Source organism: Coregonus clupeaformis, chromosome 11, assembly GCF_020615455.1.
Source record: "Coregonus clupeaformis isolate EN_2021a chromosome 11, ASM2061545v1, whole genome shotgun sequence".
In the NCBI taxonomy this organism is placed as follows: domain Eukaryota; kingdom Metazoa; phylum Chordata; class Actinopteri; order Salmoniformes; family Salmonidae; genus Coregonus; species Coregonus clupeaformis.
This window is the reverse complement of record NC_059202.1, coordinates 12433126-12455093: the sequence shown is the minus strand read 5'-3', so window position 1 is coordinate 12455093 and position 21968 is coordinate 12433126. Positions and strand designations below refer to the sequence as shown.

The 21968-nt window shown below is 42.4% G+C and overlaps 1 protein-coding gene across 1 annotated transcript in view; it reads right to left on the bottom strand.

The window, feature by feature from the left end:
* The window catches only part of LOC121576587 (FERM domain-containing protein 4A-like), a 242235-nt gene extending 225281 nt beyond the window's left edge, over nucleotides 1-16954 (bottom strand). Inside the window, exon 1 of the mRNA XM_045223446.1 lies at nucleotides 16567-16954. Within this exon, the coding sequence (XP_045079381.1) occupies nucleotides 16567-16611 (45 nt within the window). The 5' untranslated portion in view covers nucleotides 16612-16954. The remainder of the gene's footprint in view (nucleotides 1-16566) is intronic.
* Nucleotides 16955-21968: the final 5014 nt, after the last annotated feature.

The window sequence follows — 21968 nt, the reverse complement described above, 5'->3', positions numbered from 1 at the left end:
AGAGAATTTGTATTTAGTGAATCACTCAAAATGGCCAGGAGAGGGAGCCAATGCAATGTAACATAATAATAAATAATAACATATTGAATCATAGCAACAAAACGACAAGCAAACTAAATTTTAACACAGATCAGGATGGGGATTTTATTTAAGTATTTAATTGCTAATATTGCATGAACTAATAGCAGTAATGAATGTCCAGCTTAGTAAACCGTTATCGAAAAAAAATTGTCACCATTAAAAGTAAAGCAGAGCTTCATTTAACTCGAAGAGAGAGACAGGAAATGACGAAATTAATAGAGGCAAATCCGCATTTAGAATACGTCTTTTGTAAAAGTAATGTAAATTAATTAAATTAGGATTTTCTATGTGTTACAATATATAACATAATTAAGTCATAGAATATCAAGGAGTGGTATGGAGATTGTGAGGTTATTTTAGAGTAGTGGAAAAGTATTTTCTGGACAGGCAGGGTAGTGTCCTGACATTACAGTCTATTTTTTGGTACGCTGGGAGAATGTTTGAAGAGGTTTGTGCGTCGATTGTGTATTGGTTAAAAAAAAGCACGAAGGGATTATTTGATGTGAGTACCTAGAAGTTTCTAACGTTATATATGTATTAACTTGTTCACCCAAACGTAGACATACGTTATGGGTCGGGAAATAATGAATAAGTGTTTTATAAGTTGTACCGTTGTGGGATCATGTGATAGAGATAAGGTTCAAGTCCTAATGATCCAAGATGGCGTAGCAGTGCAGTCGCGGTTTTATTCATTGTCCTAGTGTAAATATCCCGTTTCTTGTTTTTTTTGTCTATTTTGTATATATTTCTCAATTTTTACTTTTCATTCTTTAACTAAATATACTTTCCTGCAACCTGCCTCACCCAACGTGGAAAGGATTCTATTATTTCTTTATAACTTTCATCAAGAACCTTAAGCTGAAACTAGTGTAGCTGCAACTGAATGGCTACTTGCTATTAGTCACCGTTAGCGTCTTCACCATTGTCCGTGGCCTACACTATCCACCAGCCAGCTCTAGCTCTAGCCTGGACAATTCGGCGGCCAGTCTGCACAGCGTGCTATCGACCCAGAGCTTATCGGACTTTCTGCCGGAATCACTGGACCCTAGCGCCGGATCTTCGCAACCAGCTAGCTAGCTGCAACCTGTTGTTGGCTAATTACCATTGCCCTATAGCAAGCACCAGTTAGCCTTGAGCTAGCCTCAGGCCCATCTCCCGGCTATCTACCTCTCTGTCAACCGGACGGGACCTCCTAGTGTTGACACTGAGCGCTGCCGATCCAACACGACTGGTTTGCCGATGAAATCGTCTGATGTGGTTTCAACAGGCTTCCCGTTGCGATGACCACGAAGATCCATCTGCTAGCCCCGGCCCGCTAGCACACGCAAACTACAACTGTGCTGCCTGCTAGCTGTGCTGAAGCACCAATTTGAACTGCTCTCGGACTCACATATTGCTGTTCACTGGACCTTATGATCACTCAGCTGCACAGCTGATGCCTGCTGGACTGTTCCTTTACACGGTACTCTGTCCTGTTTATTCTGTTTAGCCTCAGCCCAAACTTTATCGCTATTACCAGTTGTTGTCTTAGCTCTCTCTAATAACACCTGTGATTGCTTTATGCCTCTCTCCCTTGTCAATATGCCTTGCCTATTGCTGTTTGGGTTAGTTCTTATTATACAATTTCACTGTAGAACCCCTAGTCCCTCTCAAACTGCCTCAAATAGTTCCTTTGTTCCACCCCCCCATACACGCCGAGACCGGCTCAATCGGTGCCTCCAGTGATGCTATCTCTTTCATTGTTACCCAACGCTTAGGTTTACCTCAACTGTACTCATAACCTTCCATATCCTTTTCTGTACATAATGCCCTGAATCTTTTCTACAACGGCCGGAGAACTGCCCCCTTTATTCTATGTACCCAACGCACTAGAAGACCAGTTCTTAAAGCCTTTAGTCGTATCCTTATTCTAGTCCTCCTCTGTTCCTCTGGTGATGTAGAGGCTAACCCAGGCCCTGCAGCCCCCAGTATCACTCCTACTCCCCAGGAGCTATCATTTGTTGACTTCTGTAACCGTAAAAGCCTTGGTTTTCTGCACGTAAATATCAGAAGCCTCCTTCCTAAGTTTGAGTTATTCACTGCGTTAGCACACTCCGCCAACCCTGATGTTCTAGCAGTGACTGAATCCTGGCTTAGGAAGGCCACCAAAAATTCTGAAATTTCCATCCCCAACTATAACATTTTCCGTCTAGATAGAACTGCCAAAGGGGGTGGAGTTGCAATCTACTGTAGAGATAGCCTGCAGAGCTCTATCATACTATCCAGGTCTGTGCCCAAACAGTTTGAGCTTCTACTTCTAAAAATCCACCTTTACAGAAATAAATCTCTCACTGTTGCCGCTTGCTACAGACCCCCCTCAGCCCCCAGCTGTGCCCTGGACACCATATGTGAATTGATTGCCCCCATCTATCCTCAGAGTTCGTACTGCTTGGTGACCTAAATTGGGATATGCTTAACACCCCGGCCATCCTACAATCTAAACTAGATGCCCTCAATCTCACACAAATTATCAACGAACCTACCAGGTACAACCCTAAATCCGTAAACATGGGTACCCTCATAGATATCATTCTGACTAACTTACCCTCTAAATACACCTCCGCTGTCTTCAACCAGGATCTCAGCGATCACTGCCTTATTGCCTGCGTCCGTAACGGGTCCGCGGTCAAACGACCACCCTCATCACTGTCAAACGCTCCCAAAAACACTTCAGCGAGCAGGCCTTCCTAATTGACCTGGCCCAGGTATCCTGGATGGATATAGATCTCATTCCGTCAGTAGAGGATGCCTGGTTGTTCTTTAAAAGTAATTTCCTCTCAATTTTAAATAAACTTGCCCCATTCAAAAAATACAGAACTAAGAACAGATATAGCCCCTGGTTCTCCTCAGACTTGACTGCCCTTGACCAGCACAAAAACATCCTGTGGCGTACTGCATTAGCATCAAATAGCCCCGCGATATGCAACTTTTCAGGGAAGTTAGGAACCAATATACACAAGCAGTTAGGAAAGCAAAGGCTACTTTTTTCAAACAGAAATTTGCATCCTGTAGCACTAACTCCAAAAGTTTTGGGACACTGTAAAGTCCATGGAAAATAAGAGCACTTCCTCCCAGCTGCCCACTGCACTGAGGCTAGGAGACACTATCACCACCGATAAATCTACAAAAATCGAGAATTTCAACAAGCATTTTGCTACGGCTGGCCATGCTTTCCACCTGGCTACCACTACCCCGGCCACCAGCTCTGCACCCTCCGCTGCAACTTGCCCTTGCCCCCCCCGCTTCTCCTTCACACAAATCCAGACAGCTGATGTTCTGAAAGAGCTGCAAAATCTGGACCCCTACAAATCATCTGGGCTAGACAATCTGGACCCTTTCTAAAACTAGCCGCCGAAATTGTCGCAACCCCTATTACTAGCCTGTTCAACCTCTCTTTCGTAACGTCTGAGATCCCCAGAGATTGGAAAGCTGCCGCGGTCATCCCCCCTCTTCAAAGGAGGTGACACTCTAGATCCAAACTGTTACAGACCCATATCCATCCTGCCCTGCCTTTCAAAAGTTTTTGAAAGCCAAGTTAACAAACAGATCACCGACCATTTCGAATCCCACCGTACCTTCTCCGCTATGCAATCCGGTTTCTGAGCTGGTCATGGGTGCACTTCAGCCACGCTCAAGGTCCTAAACGATATTATAACCGCGATCGATAATAGACAGTACTGTGCAGCCGTTTTCATTGACCTGGCCAAGGCTTTGGACTCTGTCAACCACCGCATTCTTATTGGCAGACTAAATAGCCTTGGTTTCTCAAATGACTGCCTCGCCTGGTTCACCAACTACTTCTCTGATAGAGTTCAATGTGTCAAATCGGAGGGCCTGTTGTCTGGACCTATGGCAGTCTCTATGGGGGTGCCACAGGGTTCAATTCTTGGGCCGACTCTTTTCTCTGTGTATATCAATGACGTCGCTCTTGCTGCTGGTGACTCTCAGATCCACCTCTACGCAGACGACACCATTTTGTATACATCTGGCCCTTCATTGGACACTGTGTTAACAAACCTCCAAACGAGCTTCAATGCCATACAACACTCCTTCAGTAGCCTCCAACTGCTCTTAAACACTAGTAAAACTAAATGCATGCTCTTCAACCGAACGCTGCTTGCACCCGCCCACCCGACTAGAATCACTACTCTCGACGTGTCTGACCTAGAATATGTGGACAACTACAAATACCTAGGTGTCTGGTTAGACTGTAAACTCTCCTTCCAGACTCACATTAAGAATCTCCAATCCAAAGTTAAATCTAGAATCGGTTTCCTATTTCGCAACAAAGCCTCCTTCACTCATGCTGCCAAACATGCCCTCGTAAAACTGACTATCCTACCGATCCTTGACTTCGGCGATGTCATTTACAAAATAGCCTCCAACACTCTACTCAGCAAATTGGATGTAGTCTATCACAGTGCCATCCGTTTTGTCTCCAAAGCCCCATATACTACCCACCACTGTGACCTGTACGCTCTTGTTGGCTGGTCCTCACTACATATTCGTCGCCAAACCCACTGGCTCCAGGCCATCTATAAATCACTGCTAGGCAAATCCCCACCTTATCTTAGCTCATTGGTCACCATAGCAACACCCACCCGTAGTATGCGCTCCAGCAGGTATATCTCACTGGTCATCCCCAAAGCCAACACCTCCTTTGGCCGCCATTCCTTCCAGTTCTCTGCTGCCAATGACTGGAACAAATTGCAAAAATATCTGAAGCTGGAGACACTTATCTCCCTCACTAACTTTAAGCATCAGTTGTCAGAGCACCTTACCGATCACTGCACCTGTACACAGCCCATCTGAAATTAGCCCGCCCAACTACCTCATCCCTATATTGTTATTTATTTTGCTCATTTGTACCCCAGTATCTCTATTTGCACATCATCTCTTGCACATCTATCATTCCAGTGTTAATACTAATTGTAATTATTTTGCACTATAGCCTATTTATTGCCATACCTCCATAACTTGCTACATTTGCACACACTGTATATATATTTATTTCTGTTGTATTTTTGACTTTGTTTTGTTTTACCCCATATGTAACTCTGTGTTGTTGTTTTTATCGCACTGCTTTGCTTTATCTTGGCCAGGTCGCAGTTGTAAATGAGAACTTGTTCTCAACTGGCTTACCTGGTTAAATAAAGGTGAAAAAAATAAATAAATTAAAAATTAAAATAAGGTTTAAGGAATAAACTGACCATAAGTAATGTGGTTATAGAAGTAATGTATAATATAGTACAAAGCCAATTTAGGGTTTCCATTAAACTAATTATCAGTGTGGAGCTAAGTTGGTGAAGTGAAGGTACTTCATTTTGTATCAGAGGTTAAGATGACAAACCATTGTAATTGCGCTATTTGTGGGATTTATTTGTCATTTCAATGGCATAGAGTCAAATCTGGGTTTATGAGTGTAATTCAACTGCTGGTATGTGTTGATTGAACAGCTACTACAGAGTATTTGGTTTGGTGATGTAGAAGGGAAGATTTGAAGTGCGTGTGGTTCAAATGGAAAGACTCATTTATTTAACAGGAATAGAGAGACGATTTCGTGGTAGTCATTTTATTTTTTGCCTAAGGGTTGGCTAGATTAAGCGATTGAGACTGGTGGCATAATGTCTATCAATAAATGGGGTATTGTTACTATGGATATAAATTCAATATATGTTGTAAACTACAGCAAGTGTTTGGTGTTACTTGTAGCCTACTTAGAAAGGACAGTTACCTAGATATGATGTATTCTAATAATGGCGGATTGTGGCTATGATCTTAGTTGATAACAGGGGAAATGGGATGTAGTTTATGACACATAGTGAAGCGAATGTCTTATATTCATGGGAAGTGAAGCAAGGGAACTCAGAGAATAATAGGACTATTAAACTAACACTATGGATAATGAAGCAGTGTTGGAAGGAAGCAGAGTAATGAAAGATAACATTGACTGAGGACTATGGCAACTTTTGGTTGAGGTCACTACAGAAGTATTATGGACACACTATCGTAACAGATAAACTGAACCAAACATGACGTTACTACAGCAATTTAGGATGGTTAATGTTGTTACGTTAGTTTTTAAACCCTACGATAGAGGTAAATGCAGAACGCTGTTTGAGAGTGTGTTATTTGGTCTACTAGTAAAAATAGAAGAGTTTCCTAGTTTTTTGTCTGCGGGTGTTAGCCATTGGGGCTCGCTGAAACGTGAGAGAGCTGCAAGGGACATTATGGGTTACATTTGGTGTACAATAATAAATGGTTGCTGAGGAGAAGGAAGTCATAGAGGGTTAAATGTTTGGTGTGAAAGGGCTAGCTAGTTAGTGGTGCGAACTAGTGACGTTTAGAGTGGTGACGTAACTTGCTATGCGACGTGGAGGTAGTTGTTTAACTTGCTTGCATAGTAGGGATAATTTGGTCTACAATGGTGTGTAACTATATTTAAAAGTAACAACCTATGAACCGGATGAAGATGAATATCAGAGGCGTTGAAGATGTTTTTGTGAAGTACCACTTCTACATGCAACTGGTGTGCAACAGCCAATCGAAGGATTTTCTCATGTTTTATATCAAGGAAGGAGGACAGGAGTCCACCATTGAGTGAGAAGGGAGAAATATGTGTTCAGATACAACATTTTTAATGTTGTGGGTATAATGGTTGGCAAATGGACAAGAATATGTTTTAATCATTTAGCAGACGCTCTTATCCAGAGCGACTTACAGGAGCAATTAGGGTTAAGTGCCTTGCTCAAGGGCACATCGGCAGATTGTTCACCTAGTGGGCTCTGGGATTAGAACCAGCGACCTTTCGGTTACTGGCACAACGTTCTGAACCACTAAGCTACCTGCCGCCCCACCAACTCTACAATGAGGTTGTAGAGTTGGTGGTGACTCGGATGAGACATTGAAGTTGTGACATTGTCATGGGCAAGTCATTTTGAAATGTGAAGATGTATGAAGAACATAATGCCAGAATATTTTAGTGCCGGGAGTAATAAAGGGGTTGCTTAGCTGTGTTGATAATAAAATTGGATTTATCTAAATTAGCTAATTTGGGTAGTAGGTATATACACTGCTAAATTAATAGTTTTAAGAATGCATTGAGATAATGATCTGTATGTATTATCAGGATGAGGAAGGTCATAATAGAATTATGGATGTTTATACTGTATGTTAATATAAGTGTACATTCTGACAGTTGTAATGGGTGATAAAGTTGAGGGTTTTAATTTTGATTGATAAGGACCAAGTGAATCAATAAGGATTGTCATTTTAAATTTGGTTAAGTTAAGTAATTTGGGTTTTGGGTTATAATTTATAAGATGACCGAGTGATTTAAGTGCATCATTAGAATGTATTAGTATAAGTATTTTCAAAATGAAGGAGATTGATTGTACAATTGAGAACTGTCTTATATAGGTATTAGGTTAAAACAGTGATGCATTATGGTAATGTCTTCGGATAAACTTCTATGATTTATTTTGAGTAGACATTGTTGAATCATAATGTTTGAAACATGGAAGTTAATGTGAGGATTGTGACTGAAATCATGAATATGTTGATTAATTGGGTTAATGTATTAACATATTAGTCATTATATACATTTAAAGTATTGGGTGGTATTGATATGGATGTTTAGAGTGGTACATATCTATGTTGCTAGGCAAGTACTTAATTGGTTACTATCATGGGATTTTTGGTATTTCAGAAATAGGAATGTTATGTTATTTTCATATGATCTGATTTTGGTTGAATTCTTAAAGCATGAATAGTTTAGGGATGTACTGATTTAACAGGGAGTGAAAACAGAGTGTTATACTGTGTATCTATGTCAGGAATAATAGGAGAACAAAGTCAGAGTTGAACATTGTATCTTTTAACAATCATGGGTTTTCAAGTAATTGGGTCTGAGATGTCACTCATTAGACTATGTAAGTGATAATCACATAGCATTGGATACTATTATAGTAGATAGAGGGGGAATGTATGTGATTAAATAGGGGATACATGTTGGACATCAAGATTAGGAAGGTTTTGGGAATTTAACTAAAGATATGGGAAATATTAGAGACAAACAGGAAGGTATTAGGAGTATGAATAGAGATGTATCAGTCAATATTAATGCAAGGAGAGAAAGGACAAATTATTCATATATATGTTATTCCAGTTTAGAGTCCATTGATAATATTGATTGAGGAATGTGGAAGGTTAAGTTGGAAATGTATCATGTGGATTTTATGGTTTACAGGATTGAAGATGTGGAAACAAGACTATCTCAGTCGATCAGATAGCGCCCCGAGTGACCAGGGAAAAGCTTGGGGTTCCTCTGAATGAAGATGGATGAAGAAGACTGATGTTATTTTTATTTTTATATGTTCATTTGAATATATTATAATATCCATCTAACTTAGGAAGTGTCATGTACAGTGCCCTCCACTATTATTGGCACCCCTGTTTAAGATGTGGTCGAAGACTTCCAAAAATTCTCATTTTTTTAAAACAACATAGAACCCAAATGCAAAAAAAGAGAAAAATCCAACCTTTTATTTAAGTACATAACTTTGGTGGTAAAAAAAAAATTCACACATTTAGAAAAAAAAAACTTGAAATCATGTGTCCCACAATTATTGGCACCCCTAACAATTCCGCTGAAAATTTTAATTGATGTTTTAAAAAATATATTTTTCTGTAGTTGCTAAAGTTGGTCAGGGTATCTAGGAACTTTTAATTAGTAATTCATGACTTCCTGTTTCCCTGGGGTATAAATATGACGTGACACAGAGGCCTAATTATCTTACCCATTTGTCAACATGGCAAAGACAAGAGAACACACCATTCAAGTAAGGCAGATTTGTGTCGAACCTTCATAAGTCAGGCAATGGCTACAAGAAAATAGCCACTCGCCTTAACTTGCCCGTATCTACAGTCAGAGGAATCATTAAGAAGTTTAAAACAACTGGAACAGTGACAAACAAGGCTGGAATAGGTCCCAAGTTTATCTTGCCACAACGCACAGTGAGGAGGATGGTAAGAGAAGTAAAAAAAAGTCCTAAGCTCACTGTCACAGAATTGCATCAAAGAGTGGCATCTTGGGGTCACAAAGTCTCCAAAACAACCATCAGACACTCTCTACATGCCAACAAGCTGTTTGGGAGGCATGCAAGGAAAAAGCCTTTTCTCACTAACACTCACAAACGTAAACGTCTGGAGTTTGCTAAGCGGCACTGGGACTTCAACTGGGATCGTGTGCTTTGGTCAGATGAGACTAAGATTGAGCTTTTTGGCAACAAACACTCTAAGTGGGTCTGGCGTAAAACAAAAGATGAGTATGCCGAAAAGCACCTCATGCCCACCGTGAAGTATGGTGGAGGATCTGTGATGCTGTGGGCCTGTTTCTCTTCCAAAGGCCCTGGGAACCTTGTTAGGGTGCATGGCATTATGAACGCTTTGAACTACCAGGACATTTTAAATAAAAACCCTGATGGCCTCTGCCAGAAAGCTGAAGATGGGTCGTCATTGGGTCTTTCAGCAGGATAATGATCCAAAACATGTGGCAAAATCTACACAAAAATGGTTCAGCAGTCACAAACTCAAGGTCCTCCCATGGCCATCTCAGTCCCCAGACCTCAACCCAATCGAAAACCTGTGGGGCGAGCTAAAGAGGAGAGTGCATAAGAGAGGACCCAGGACACTGGATGATCTAGAAAGATTGTGCAAAGAAGAATGGTCAAAGATCCCTCTCTCTGTGTTCTCCAATCTTGTGAAATGTTATAGGAGGAGATTAAGTGCTGTCTTGTTGGCAAAAGGGGGTTGTACAAATTATTAACATCAGGGGTGCCAATAATTGTGGGACACATGATTTCAAATTTTTTTTTCTAAATGTGTGATTTTTTTTTTTTACACCAAAGTAATGTACTTAAATAAAAGGTTGGATTTTTCTCTTTTTTTGCATTTGGGTTCTATGTTGTTTAAAAAAAAAGGAGAATTTTTGGAAGTCCTCGACCACATCTTAAACAGGGGTGCCAATAATTGTGGAGGGCACTGTATCTTTGTATTTGTGGGGATGATGTCATGATGTTCACAATTTATTTATATGTATGTTTTTCTTGGTAGCATGTCTAAGATGATGGGTCAGATATCTAGCATAGTTTAGACTCTAGTCAGATATATACTACTGATTGGAGAATATTGTATTTTATATGAAGTTTTATATGAAGTGTTGGGGGTTAAGTAATGTTACTTACCACAAAAAAAAAGGATTGTAATGATGTCATTTTATAGTGTTGTGGGAAACCAGGTGAGAGTTAGTAGATAAGTGACTTGGTGCCACAGAGTCTGGTAATAACATTAGAGAAGGTAGTGCCCACTGATGGGCACCAGATGTTCGTGAAGAAACGTGTAACAGAGTGTATATAAGCTGAGGGATGTCTTTGTTCAAGTTAGTTTGGAGATGGCAGAGGCAAAGCTCTGTCCTTCTGTTATAACGAACCATAATACCTATTAAATATTAAATGAACTTCCCAGCTAAGTGTCTAAGTATATTCTTACATTCTTAATTACTTGATACCCGAGAAACTCATCATAACAAAGAGCTACTTCCTGTGCTTGGCCCTCCTATGTTGAACATAATAAATGGCTCCCTATCCACCGGATGTGTACCAAACTCACTAAAAGTGGCAGTAATAAAGCCTCACTTGAAACAGCCAAATCTTGGCCCGGAAAATGTAAAAAAAACTATCGGCCTATATCGAATCTCCCATTCCTCTCAAACATTTTAGAAAAAGCTGTTGCGCAGCAACTCACTGCCTTCCTGGAGAAAAATAATGTATACAAAACGCTTCAGTCTAGTTTTAGACCCCATCATAGCACTGAGACTGCACTCGTGAAGGTGGTAAATTACCTTTTAATGGCGTCAGACAAAGGCTCTGCATTTGCTCCTAGACCTTAGTACTGCTTTTGACACCATCAAACACCACATTCTTTTGGAGAGATTGGAAACCCTAATTGGTCTACACGGACAAGTTCTTACCTGGTTTAGATCTTATCTGTCAGAAAGATATCAATTAGTCTCTGTGGATGGTTTGTCCTCTGACAAATCGATTGTACGTTTCGGCATTCCTCAAGATTCCGTTTTAATACAACTATTGTTTTCACTATATATTCTGCCTCTTGGTGATGTCATTCGGAAACACAATGTCAACTTTCACTGCTATGTGGACTACACACAGCTGTACATTTCGATTAAACATGGAAGCCTGCGTTTCAGACATAAGGAAGTGGATGGCGGCAATGTTTTACTTTTACATTTGGACAAAACAGAGATGCTAGTTCTAAGTCCCAAGAAACAAAGAGATCTGCTGTTGGATCTGACAATTAATCTTGATGGTTGTACAATCATCTCAAATAAAACTGTGAAAGACCTCGGCGTTACTCTGGACCCTGATCTCTCGTTTGACGAACATATCAAGAATATTTCAAGGACAGCTTTTTTCCATCTTCATATCATTGCAAAGATCAGAAACTTTTTGTCCAGAAATTATGCAGAAAAGCTAATCCATGCTTTTGGCACTTCTAGATTAGACTACTGCAATGCTCTACTCTCCAGCTACCCTGATAAAGCACTAAATACACTTCAGTTAATGCTAAACACGGCTGCTAGAATCTTGACTAAAACCCCAAAAATTGATCATATTACTCCAGTGCTATCCTCTCTACACTGGCTTCCTATTAAGGCTAGGGCTGATTCCAAGGTTTTCCTGCTAACCTACAAAGCATTACATGGGCTTGCTCCTACCTATCTCTCCAATTTGGTCCTGCCGTACATGCCTACACGTATGCTATGGTCACAAAACGCAGGCCTCCTTATTGTCCATAGAATTTCTAAGCAAACAGCTGGAGGCAGGGATTTCTCCTATTGAGCTCAATTTTTATGGAATGGTCTGCCTATCCATGTGAGAGACGCAGACTCGGTCTCGACCTTTAAGTCTTTACTAAGTCACTGTCTTACTAGGAGGGGTGTGTCACTTGAGTGGGTTGAGTCATAGACGTGATCTTCCTGTCTGGTTTTGTGCCCCCTCGGGCATGTGCGTGGAGGAGATCTTTGTGGGCTATACTCAGCCTTGTCTTAGGGTAGTAAGTTGGTGGTCTGTTGATATCCCTCTAGTGGTGTGGGGGCTGAGCTTTGGCAAAGTGGGTGGGGTTAAATCCTGCCTGGTTGGCCCTGTCCGGGGGTATCGTCGGACGGGGCCACAGTGTCCCCCAACCCCCCCGTCTCAGCCTCCAGTATCTATGCTGCAATAGTCTATGTGCCGGGGGGCCAGGGTCAGTCTGTTATAATGGTGTAATTCTCCTGTCTTATCTGGTGTCCTGTGTGAATTTAAGTATGCTCCCTCTAATTTTCTATCTCTCCCTCTCTCCCTTCCCTCCCAGAGGACATGAGCCATAGGACCATGCCTCAGGATTACCTGGCCTGATGACTCCTGGCTGTCCCCAGTCCAACTGGTCTTGCTGCTGCTCCAGTTTCAACTGTTCTGCTGCGGCTATGGAACCCTGACCTGTTCACCGGACGTGCTACCTTGTCCCGGACCTGCTGTTTTTCGTCTCTCTCGCTCCCTCTCTACCGCACCTGCTGTCTCGACCTCTGAGTGCTCGGCTATGAAAAGCCAACTGACATTTACTCCTGAGGTACTGACCTGTTGCACCCTCTACAACCCAGCTGATCATCTATGAACGGTTGAACATCTTTAAGAACAATCTGGCCTTAATGGCCATGTACTCTTATAATCTCCACCCGGCACAGCCAGAAGAGGACTGGCCACCCCTCAGAGCCTGTTAATAATGGTGCCAATATTTTGTGGCTGATCTTTCAGTGGGGGAGTGGGTGAATGTGTCAAAGACCTGACTGGGCCCAGCATCGCATGGTATGGCTTGTTTTTGTTGTGTGCGTGGTTGTGTACTGAGGAACATGTACCTTGGTTCCAGAAGAAAGCCACTTTCAATTTCTTTAGGTTGGGGGCTTTCATCAAGGTAAGTGTTTCTTGGTGTAATGTCGTCCCCAGGCTATTGTGCACAGAGTGCATATAAGCCTGGGATATCAACCATTCAAAGTTGGCCTTAGTGGGAGTGACAATATAATTCTATAGGAGTGACCTGAGTAAAGTATTTGTCATCGTTACTAGTTAACAAAGTCAAAAAGTCATAATTATTTCTAAACCCTGCCCATTTCCACAATTTATCTTCTTAAAATGTTATTTTAAACCTAACCCTAACTAATGACGGCCAAGTTTTATGCGTTGGTCCACCAGACCTTCCGCGCATTTGGGCGTAAGTGTCTGGGAATAAGATTAGGTGTAATGTGACTAAAATGACTTCACTTCAGAGCGTATGCCATCCTTCAGCACAACATGTCACCCTTTATAAAGCACATGTTTATATCATATTCGGGATAGTGGGTTATGTCATATTTGACATTGGTGATTATGTCACACAGTTATGCCACATTCATGAACCCTTTATAAAGCATGACATACAGTTATATATGCTTTGTAACACATTTATGTAGTGCTTATTAAGACTTTATGAAGCTTTTATAAGCTAAACGTCATTTAAATAACAAAATATTTGTTCTGAGTTTCAATCATATTTGCCGTCCCCTAGGCCTGTTCTCTATGACTCGCCTGAGACCACTCAGAGTTATAACTACTGTACTGTAACTCAGCTCCAATCACATTAGCTCAAGACAAATGGAGCCCAGAGGAGAACTAAAACACAATTTACTGTATGTCTTTATTTCTATCAGCCACAACAACAAGACTCCTCAGCACAAAAACACAGCCATTTCCTGCTGCCTCTAATTGAATGAGGTCACTTCCTGTCCGCTAATGGAATGAGGTTGTTGGGTGCGTAGTCAGTTGTGCTGGAATGGGTTTGGGGTCTGTAACCACGTGATGAGGATAAGGGGTCTGTGTGTGTGCATGGGGGAGAGGGTTATACTGTGGCTAAGAACATGTATAATGTGAAACTTAAAATGTTCTTTATAAAACTGTGCATGTTTTCAGACAGACACTAAACTGATAGGTGTGTTAATCACAGCTGAAGGTTGATAACAGTTCCATGTTCTCACAAGCTTCTCCCCGAGCCCCATCCTTCATTTACATTTATAATGATGTTAACATGCTAAATAAAAAGCGTAATTACATTTGTAACATCATTAAACCTTTCCAAGAGGAGACGCCCCAGAGAGGAGACAGAGTAAGAATGAGAACGAGAGAGAGAGAGAGAGAGAGAGAGAGAGAGAGAGAGAGAGAGAGAGAGAGAGAGAGAGAGAGAGAGAGAGAGAGAGAGAGAGAGAGAGAGAGAGAGAGAGAGAGAGAGAGGGAGGAAGAGAGAGCCTTCTGTTGCTCGTTGTGTAAGCAGCCTCTGCACCCCCTAATGAGAAGGTTTCCCTCAGTGAACTTGGCACAAACATAATAGCAGATGCCCTTCTTAACACACTGGGAGAGAGGGAGAGGAAAAGAGAGAAGGAAAGGGAAAGATAAATGGAGAGAAAAGGGTCGTGATGGAGAGGGGTAGAATGGGGGAGAGGGAGATCTATCTGCGGGTTGTGTGTGGTTGCTCTGTATTATTTGTGTCTGTCAGTATTTGCTGTAGGTGATGTGGGGTGTTTACAGTGCTGTCTGTGTTATCAAAATCACTTCCTGTAATTACACTAGGAGATAATCACTGCCTCACCTGAAATATTAATACATACAGCGGAAACGTTATTCATATTTATAAAGACACACACCTAGCATGCACACACACACACACCTCTAAGCTGCATAAATCTACATTAATATTTCAGATGGGATTGAGCACTGAACATGACAGCGTGAATACAAATGCATGGTTGGATTTAATGAACACATATATGACTGAGTTTGATCAGTTATCAGCTCTTTATAAATAAGATGAAAATTACAGTAACATCTTCAAGTTATGTGTTTCTCTACAGAGTCCAGTGACTGAAGTCATCTTTGTGGTTCCCCCATTCCTGCAGATATTGACAATACTTTAAGTGTTAGCTTTTTTGGACCATGATAGATTTTTACGTTTTAGGTGATGCTTTTATCCAGGGCGACTGACTTACAGTAGTGAGTGCATACATTTTCATACTGGTCCACCGTGGGAATCAAACCCACAACCCTGACGTTGCAAGCGCCATGCTGAGCCACATGGGATGCTAACACTGTATTGAAAGTAAGTGATTTCCACAGAGGCAAAGTTATGCTGGTAAATATTGACTTATGCTCCAACTTTCTTCCCTTTTTCATCTCCTCCCACTCTTCATCCCCCATCCCTCTCTCCTCATCCCTCCCACCTCCCCCTCCTTCTGTCCAATCCCTGGGCGTGTAATATGACCTATTGCCATGGCTACAGCCAGCCATGACAGGAGGAGATAACAGGTAGTTCAGTGATGCGTGATACCCCTCTGGGATGGAGGAAACACATAGAATTACAATGACTAGAATAGACTATTCTGGGACTAGTGCTTGTCTCTATTGAATGTATTTATATTTCCTGCCTGGAAGGCACCTTGAGATGTCACTGTATTTTAAAGTGTTAAAAATGGCCTTATTGAATAGGCTAAACCAGCTCCTTTCATAGTGCTGTCAGTTTCTCTGGATATCCAGCAGCTATTGGACAAAGATGTGGGTTGTGTGTGTATGTTTCCCCTCTCACTAGAAAAGGTGTATTTTATCTGAATCTGGAGAAAGAGAAGACAATTGCCAAAAACAAGATCTAGCCAGTAATGAATGAGAAAATGTGTCCTCTCCTGGCTTTTCTCATCTTTCCATTCCTCTCCCCTCCTAACTATGCCTCTTTTCTCTACTTCTCATCTTAATGATACATGCACGCACACACACCCACCCACACACACGCACACACACACGCACACACACACACACACACAGACACGCACGCACACACACACACGCACACACACACACATGCGCACGCACACACACACAAACGCACACACGCACACGCACGCACACACACACACACACACACACACGCTGGCAGCACATTCAGCACCCCTCCCCTCTGGTAACAGTGGTTTCTACTCTACTATGTCTCATAACCAGCCTACTGCAGAGAGATCCCTGTGAACACGTGGAACATTTAGACAAAGCAAGGAAACATACTGTAGTACACATCTCAGGCTGAAGCACATAAATGTTTCATGATAATATTGTATTACATAACTACTGATTTCTATATGATAGAGATGGAAGATTTGTGGAGGGGTGTATAGTAGTGTGTTGGAGCTCATGCAACACATCCCCTCATGGCGTGACAGCTTACCACATGCTTCAGTGGCTGTGTGTGTATATATGTGTGGTTGTGCCTGTGTATGTGTGTGTGTGTGTGTGTGTATGAAGAACCTGGACCTCTCCCACTCACCATAAGCAGACAGACGGCTGATTCGGGCATGAGTTGGACGGCCATGATGGGGTCCTGTAGACTGACTGAAGTAAACCAGGTAAAACGACCAGACCGCCTCAACTAGAGAGACCTCCTCTCCTCCTCTTCTTCTTCCTCACAGACCAGTCTTCACTTGGTTAGCATACACCCCCCTTTGTCCTTACCCTCTGTTTGTTGTTTCTACTCTCCTTTTTCTCAGCAGACCCTCTCCTCCCTCATTCTCACCACAACCCCCTCGAGACCATCTCCAAGTCGTCAGACTGAGAGAACACCGCTACCTCTCCTTCACTACCTCTCCTTCACTCGTTTTATCCCTCTCTTTTTGTCCTGCTTGTCTTTGATCTCAGATAAAACCCTCCGTCCTCTTCAGTCTTGACCCTCCTCCTGTAAACCCCTCGCCCCCCTGCCGAAACCTCCTGGGATCCTTTTACCTCAGGAGTACGCCCTCCTCCCTCCTTTCCTCCCCTCTTTTCTCCCTTCGTTTCTCACAACACAAAATCTGACAGGCAGCAATATGCTCCTCTCTTCTTGATCTCTTCTTTTGTTTCTCTCCAGACACTCGTCTCTGTCTGTCTGTTCTGTCCTGGGACTGCTGTCTCTGCTCCAGAGGACCCCCTATCTGGCCGTGATGTTCCCCCACCTAAAGTGCTCCTTGCTGGGGGAGTAGCAGGAGCTCACAGCCTCTCCTTCAAACAGAGACCCAGGATACTGCAGCAAAGACGGAGCTCACACACACGCACTGTGGGAATGTGAGGGAGAGAGAGAGCGTGTGAGAGATAGAGATACATATAGAAGGAGATGAAGAGGGAGGCAGCGAGTCACTGGTAAGAGATTTCCATCCTGAGCAGAAAGGGAACAAGGGTGGGAGAGAAAGAGAGAGAGGGAGAGAGAGAGAGAGAGAGAGAGAGGGAAAGAGAGGAAAGAGACGTCGCCTATCGACAACGACAGAGAGTAGGTCAGACGGTGCAAAGGAGCATGGGAGTTGGGCAAACACACCTCAGCTCGCTTAACAAATGGGGTGTGTATGTGTGTGTTCATGGTTGTGTGAGTGCATGGGTGCGCGTGTTTGTGTTAACCCCACTCTGGCCACAGAGTATCAACAAGCATCTGTGTTCCAGACAGCTTTTTAGAGATGACTGACAGCAGCATTGCAGATAAATAATTCAGATAAAATCACTGTCTCAGTGTGGCTTTTGTTCTCTGTGTGAGAGTGTGTGTGTTTGTGTGTGTGTGGAGGGGGGGGGTGCGGATGGAGAGTAGAGAGAAGTTTCTCCAAACATGTAATTACACAGCCGGTCGGTCCCCCCCAGCCACAATCAATCTCTCTCCCTCTCTCCCTCTCTCTCTCTCTCTCTCTCTCTCTCTCTCTCTCTCTCTCTCTCTCTCTCTCTCTCTCTCTCTCTCTCACTCTCTCTCTCTCTCTCTCTCTCTCTCTCTCTGTGTGTGTGTGTGTTCTCTCAGGGTTAATTGGACCTCTAGAGGGCAATTGAGAGACAAATCCTGATAACATCACTGCTACGGATGGATCATTACAGTAACCACATGTGACACAGCCATTGAATGAACCAGAGGACGGGAAAAAAAAAATATCCACCTAATTTTTGTTGCTATGGGCAGAGCCAAACAATGCACAATAACTTTTTCAAACAGAAATTTGCATCCTGTAGCACTAACTCCAAAAAGTTTTGGGACACTGTAAAGTCCATGGAAAATAAGAGCACTTCCTCCCAGCTGCCCACTGCACTGAGGCTAGGAAACACTATCACCACCGATAAATCTACAATAATCGAGAATTTCAACAAGCATTTTGCTACGGCTGGCCGTGCTTTCCACCTGGCTACCACTACCCCGGCCACCAGCTCTGCACCCTCCGCTGCAACTTGCCCATGCCCCCCGCTTCTCCTTCACACAAATCCAGACAGCTGATGTTCTAAAAGAGCTGCAAAATCTGGACCCCCTACAAATCATCTGGGCTAGACAATCTGGACCCTTTCTTTCTAAAACTAGCCGCCGAAATTGTCGCAACCCCTATTACTAGCCTGTTCAACCTCTCTTTCGTAACGTCCTGAGATCCCCAGAGATTGAAAGCTGCCGCGTCATCCCCCCTCTTCAAAGGGGGTGACCCTTCTAGATCCAAACTGTTACAGACCCATATCCATCCTGCCCTGCCTTTCAAAAAGTTTTTGAAAGCCAAGTCAACAAACAGATCACCAACCATTTCCGAATCCCACCGTACCTTCTCTGCTATGCAATCCGGTTTCGAGCTGGTCATGGGTGCACTTCAGCCACGCTCAAGGTCCTAAACGATATTATAACCGCGATCGATAATAGACAGTACTGTGCAGCCGTTTTCATTGACCTGGCCAAGGCTTTGGACTCTGTCAACCACCGCATTCTTATTGGCAGACTAAATAGCCTTGGTTTCTCAAATGACTGCCTCGCCTGGTTCACCAACTACTTCTCAGATAGAGTTCAATGTGTCAAATCGGAGGGCCTGTTGTCTGGACCTATGGCAGTCTCTATGGGGGTGCCACAGGGTTCAATTCTTGGGCCGACTCTTTTCTCTGTGTATATCAATGACGTCGCTCTTGCTGCTGGTGACTCTCAGATCCACCTCTACGCAGACGACACCATTTTGTATACATCTGGCCCTTCATTGGACACTGTGTTAACAAACCTCCAAACGAGCTTCAATTCCATACAACACTCCTTCAGTAGCCTCCAACTGCTCTTAAACACTAGTAAAACTAAATGCATGCTCTTCAACCGAACGCTGCTTGCACCCGCCCACCCGACTAGAATCACTACTCTGGGACGGGTCTGACCTAGAGTATGTGGACAACTACAAATATCTAGGTGTCTGGTTAGACTGTAAACTCTCCTTCCAGACTCACATTAAGAATCTCCAATCCAAAGTTAAATCTAGAATCGGTTTCCTATTTCGCAACAAAGCCTCCTTCACTCATGCTGCCAAACATGCCCTCGTAAAACTGACTATCCTACCGATCCTTGACTTCGGCGATGTCATTTACAAAATAGCCTCCAACACTCTACTCAGCAAATTGGATGTAGTCTATCACAGTGCCATCCGTTTTGTCTCCAAAGCCCCATATACTACCCACCACTGTGACCTGTGCGCTCTTGTTGGCTGGTCCTCACTACATATTCGTCGCCAAACCCACTGGCTCCAGGCCATCTATAAATCACTGCTAGACAAATCCCTGCCTTATCTTAGCTCATTGGTCACCATAGCAACACCCACCCATAGTCTGCGCTCCAGCGAGTATATCTCACTGGTCATCCCCCAAAGCCAACACCTCCTTTGGCCGCAATTCCTTCCAGTTCTCTGCTGCCAATGACTGGAACAAATTGCAAAAATCTCTGAAGCTGGAGACACTTATCTCCCTCACTAACTTTAAGCATCAGTTGTCAGAGCACCTTACCGATCACTGCACCTGTACACAGCCCATCTGAAATTAGCCCGCCCAACTACCTCATCCCTATATTGTTATTTATTTTGCTCATTTGTACCCCAGTATCTCTATTTGCACATCATCTCTTGCACATCTATCATTCCAGTGTTAATACTAATTGTAATTATTTTGCACTATAGCCTATTTTATTGCCTTACCTCCATAACTTGCTAAATTTGCACACACTGTATATTATATGTATTTCTGTTGTATTTTTGACTTTGTTTTGTTTTACCCCATATGTAACTCTGTGTTGTTGTTTTTATCGCACTGCTTTGCTTTATCTTGGCCAGGTCGCAGTTGTAAATGAGAACTTGTTCTCAACTGGTTTACCTGGTTAAATAAAGGTGAATTAAAAAAAAAAAAAAATGGAAGTGATGGATTCAACTTCTGCTTTACTTCCCTACTGCAGCACGCCAGTGGCAAACTAGCCAGAGTACATTTTTAAGGAGTCCATTTATAGAGTGTAAAAGTCAAGTAAACAAGTGTAATTGTCTAAGTGCAATTGTACATTTAATTAATTCAATTTCGCTAATGTTAGCTAGACCTACTAGTAGTTGTCACAACAGATAATTTATTTTGCCTGTGCTACTGACAGCTATATCGGTCTGCTAATACAGGACTAGTAAAGGCCCATTGCACTACTTTTGCTTGTATGCGGATGACACATTATAGTTGAATGCATTCAGTTGTACAACTGACTAAGTATGCCCTTTCCCTTTCCCTTATTCATATTATTTTTTTCTTCTGATTTTCCAGGGGGTGCTGCAGCACCCTCAGCATCCCTACATCGCCGCTGAGGGTGCTAAAGATATACTATATGCTCAAAAATAATGGGAAATTATATTATTTTATACTAATACAATTGCTCAGAGAAAAATCTATATTTTTACAAGTAATACTTTAGATAGGTGTACAAGTTATTGGCACCCCTAAAGATTCTTATGAATAAAATCGAGCAAATAAAATCAGCATTAACATTTCACTTTTTTAAGCTTAAGGAGCTGTATTGTGGCCTTCCATAGCTTCTAGTTTCACTGGGATACAAACATTTTGTAAAATGCATGTAAAATCCATTTGTCATCCATCACCATGGGGAAAGGCAAAGAAAGAGACAAATGGTTCTTGACCTTCATAAATCAGGCAATGGGTACAAAACAATGGCAAAAAAAAATGAAATATACCACTTACCACTATTAGGGCAATAATTAAGAAGTTTAAACCCCCTGGTGTCGATGTCCACGCCCCCGCGGAAATCGAATTAGCATAATAATAAAAATCCCTATCAAAATCCATCTGTTTAAGCTTGAGATATCTGTTTTTTGCATGGGCTGCGTCTCAATCCAGCCCATCCGCCAATGGCAGCCTTACGCATCTGCGGTGGAAAGTGGCCGAGCTACTGCTGTGTTTGTCAGACCATGAGACATTCCAAAAATCGGTCTTCTCACGAAAACGTCTATAGTGTCCGAACAGTTTGGGTTACACACTAACATGACCCCACTATGAAAAGATGAGACTCTCACGAACACGTACACGTCAGTTTGCTCTAGGATGCCCACAAGCCTCACAAGACTCATCGGAAGGCAGCCTGGTACCAAAAAGAATGGAAGTATATACATTGAGGGAAAAAAGTATTTGATCCCCTGCTGATTTTGTACGTTTGCCCACTGATAAAGACATGATCAGTCTATAATTTTAATGGTATGTTTATTTGAATAGTGAGAGACAGAATAACAACAACAAAATCCAGAAAAAGGCATTTCAAAAATTTTATGAATTGATTTGCATTTTAATGAGGGAAATAAGTATTTGACCCCCTCTCAATCAGAAAGATTTCTGGCTCCCAGGTGTCTTTTATACAGGTCGAGCTGAGATTAGGAGCACACTCTTAAAGGGATTGCTCCTAAT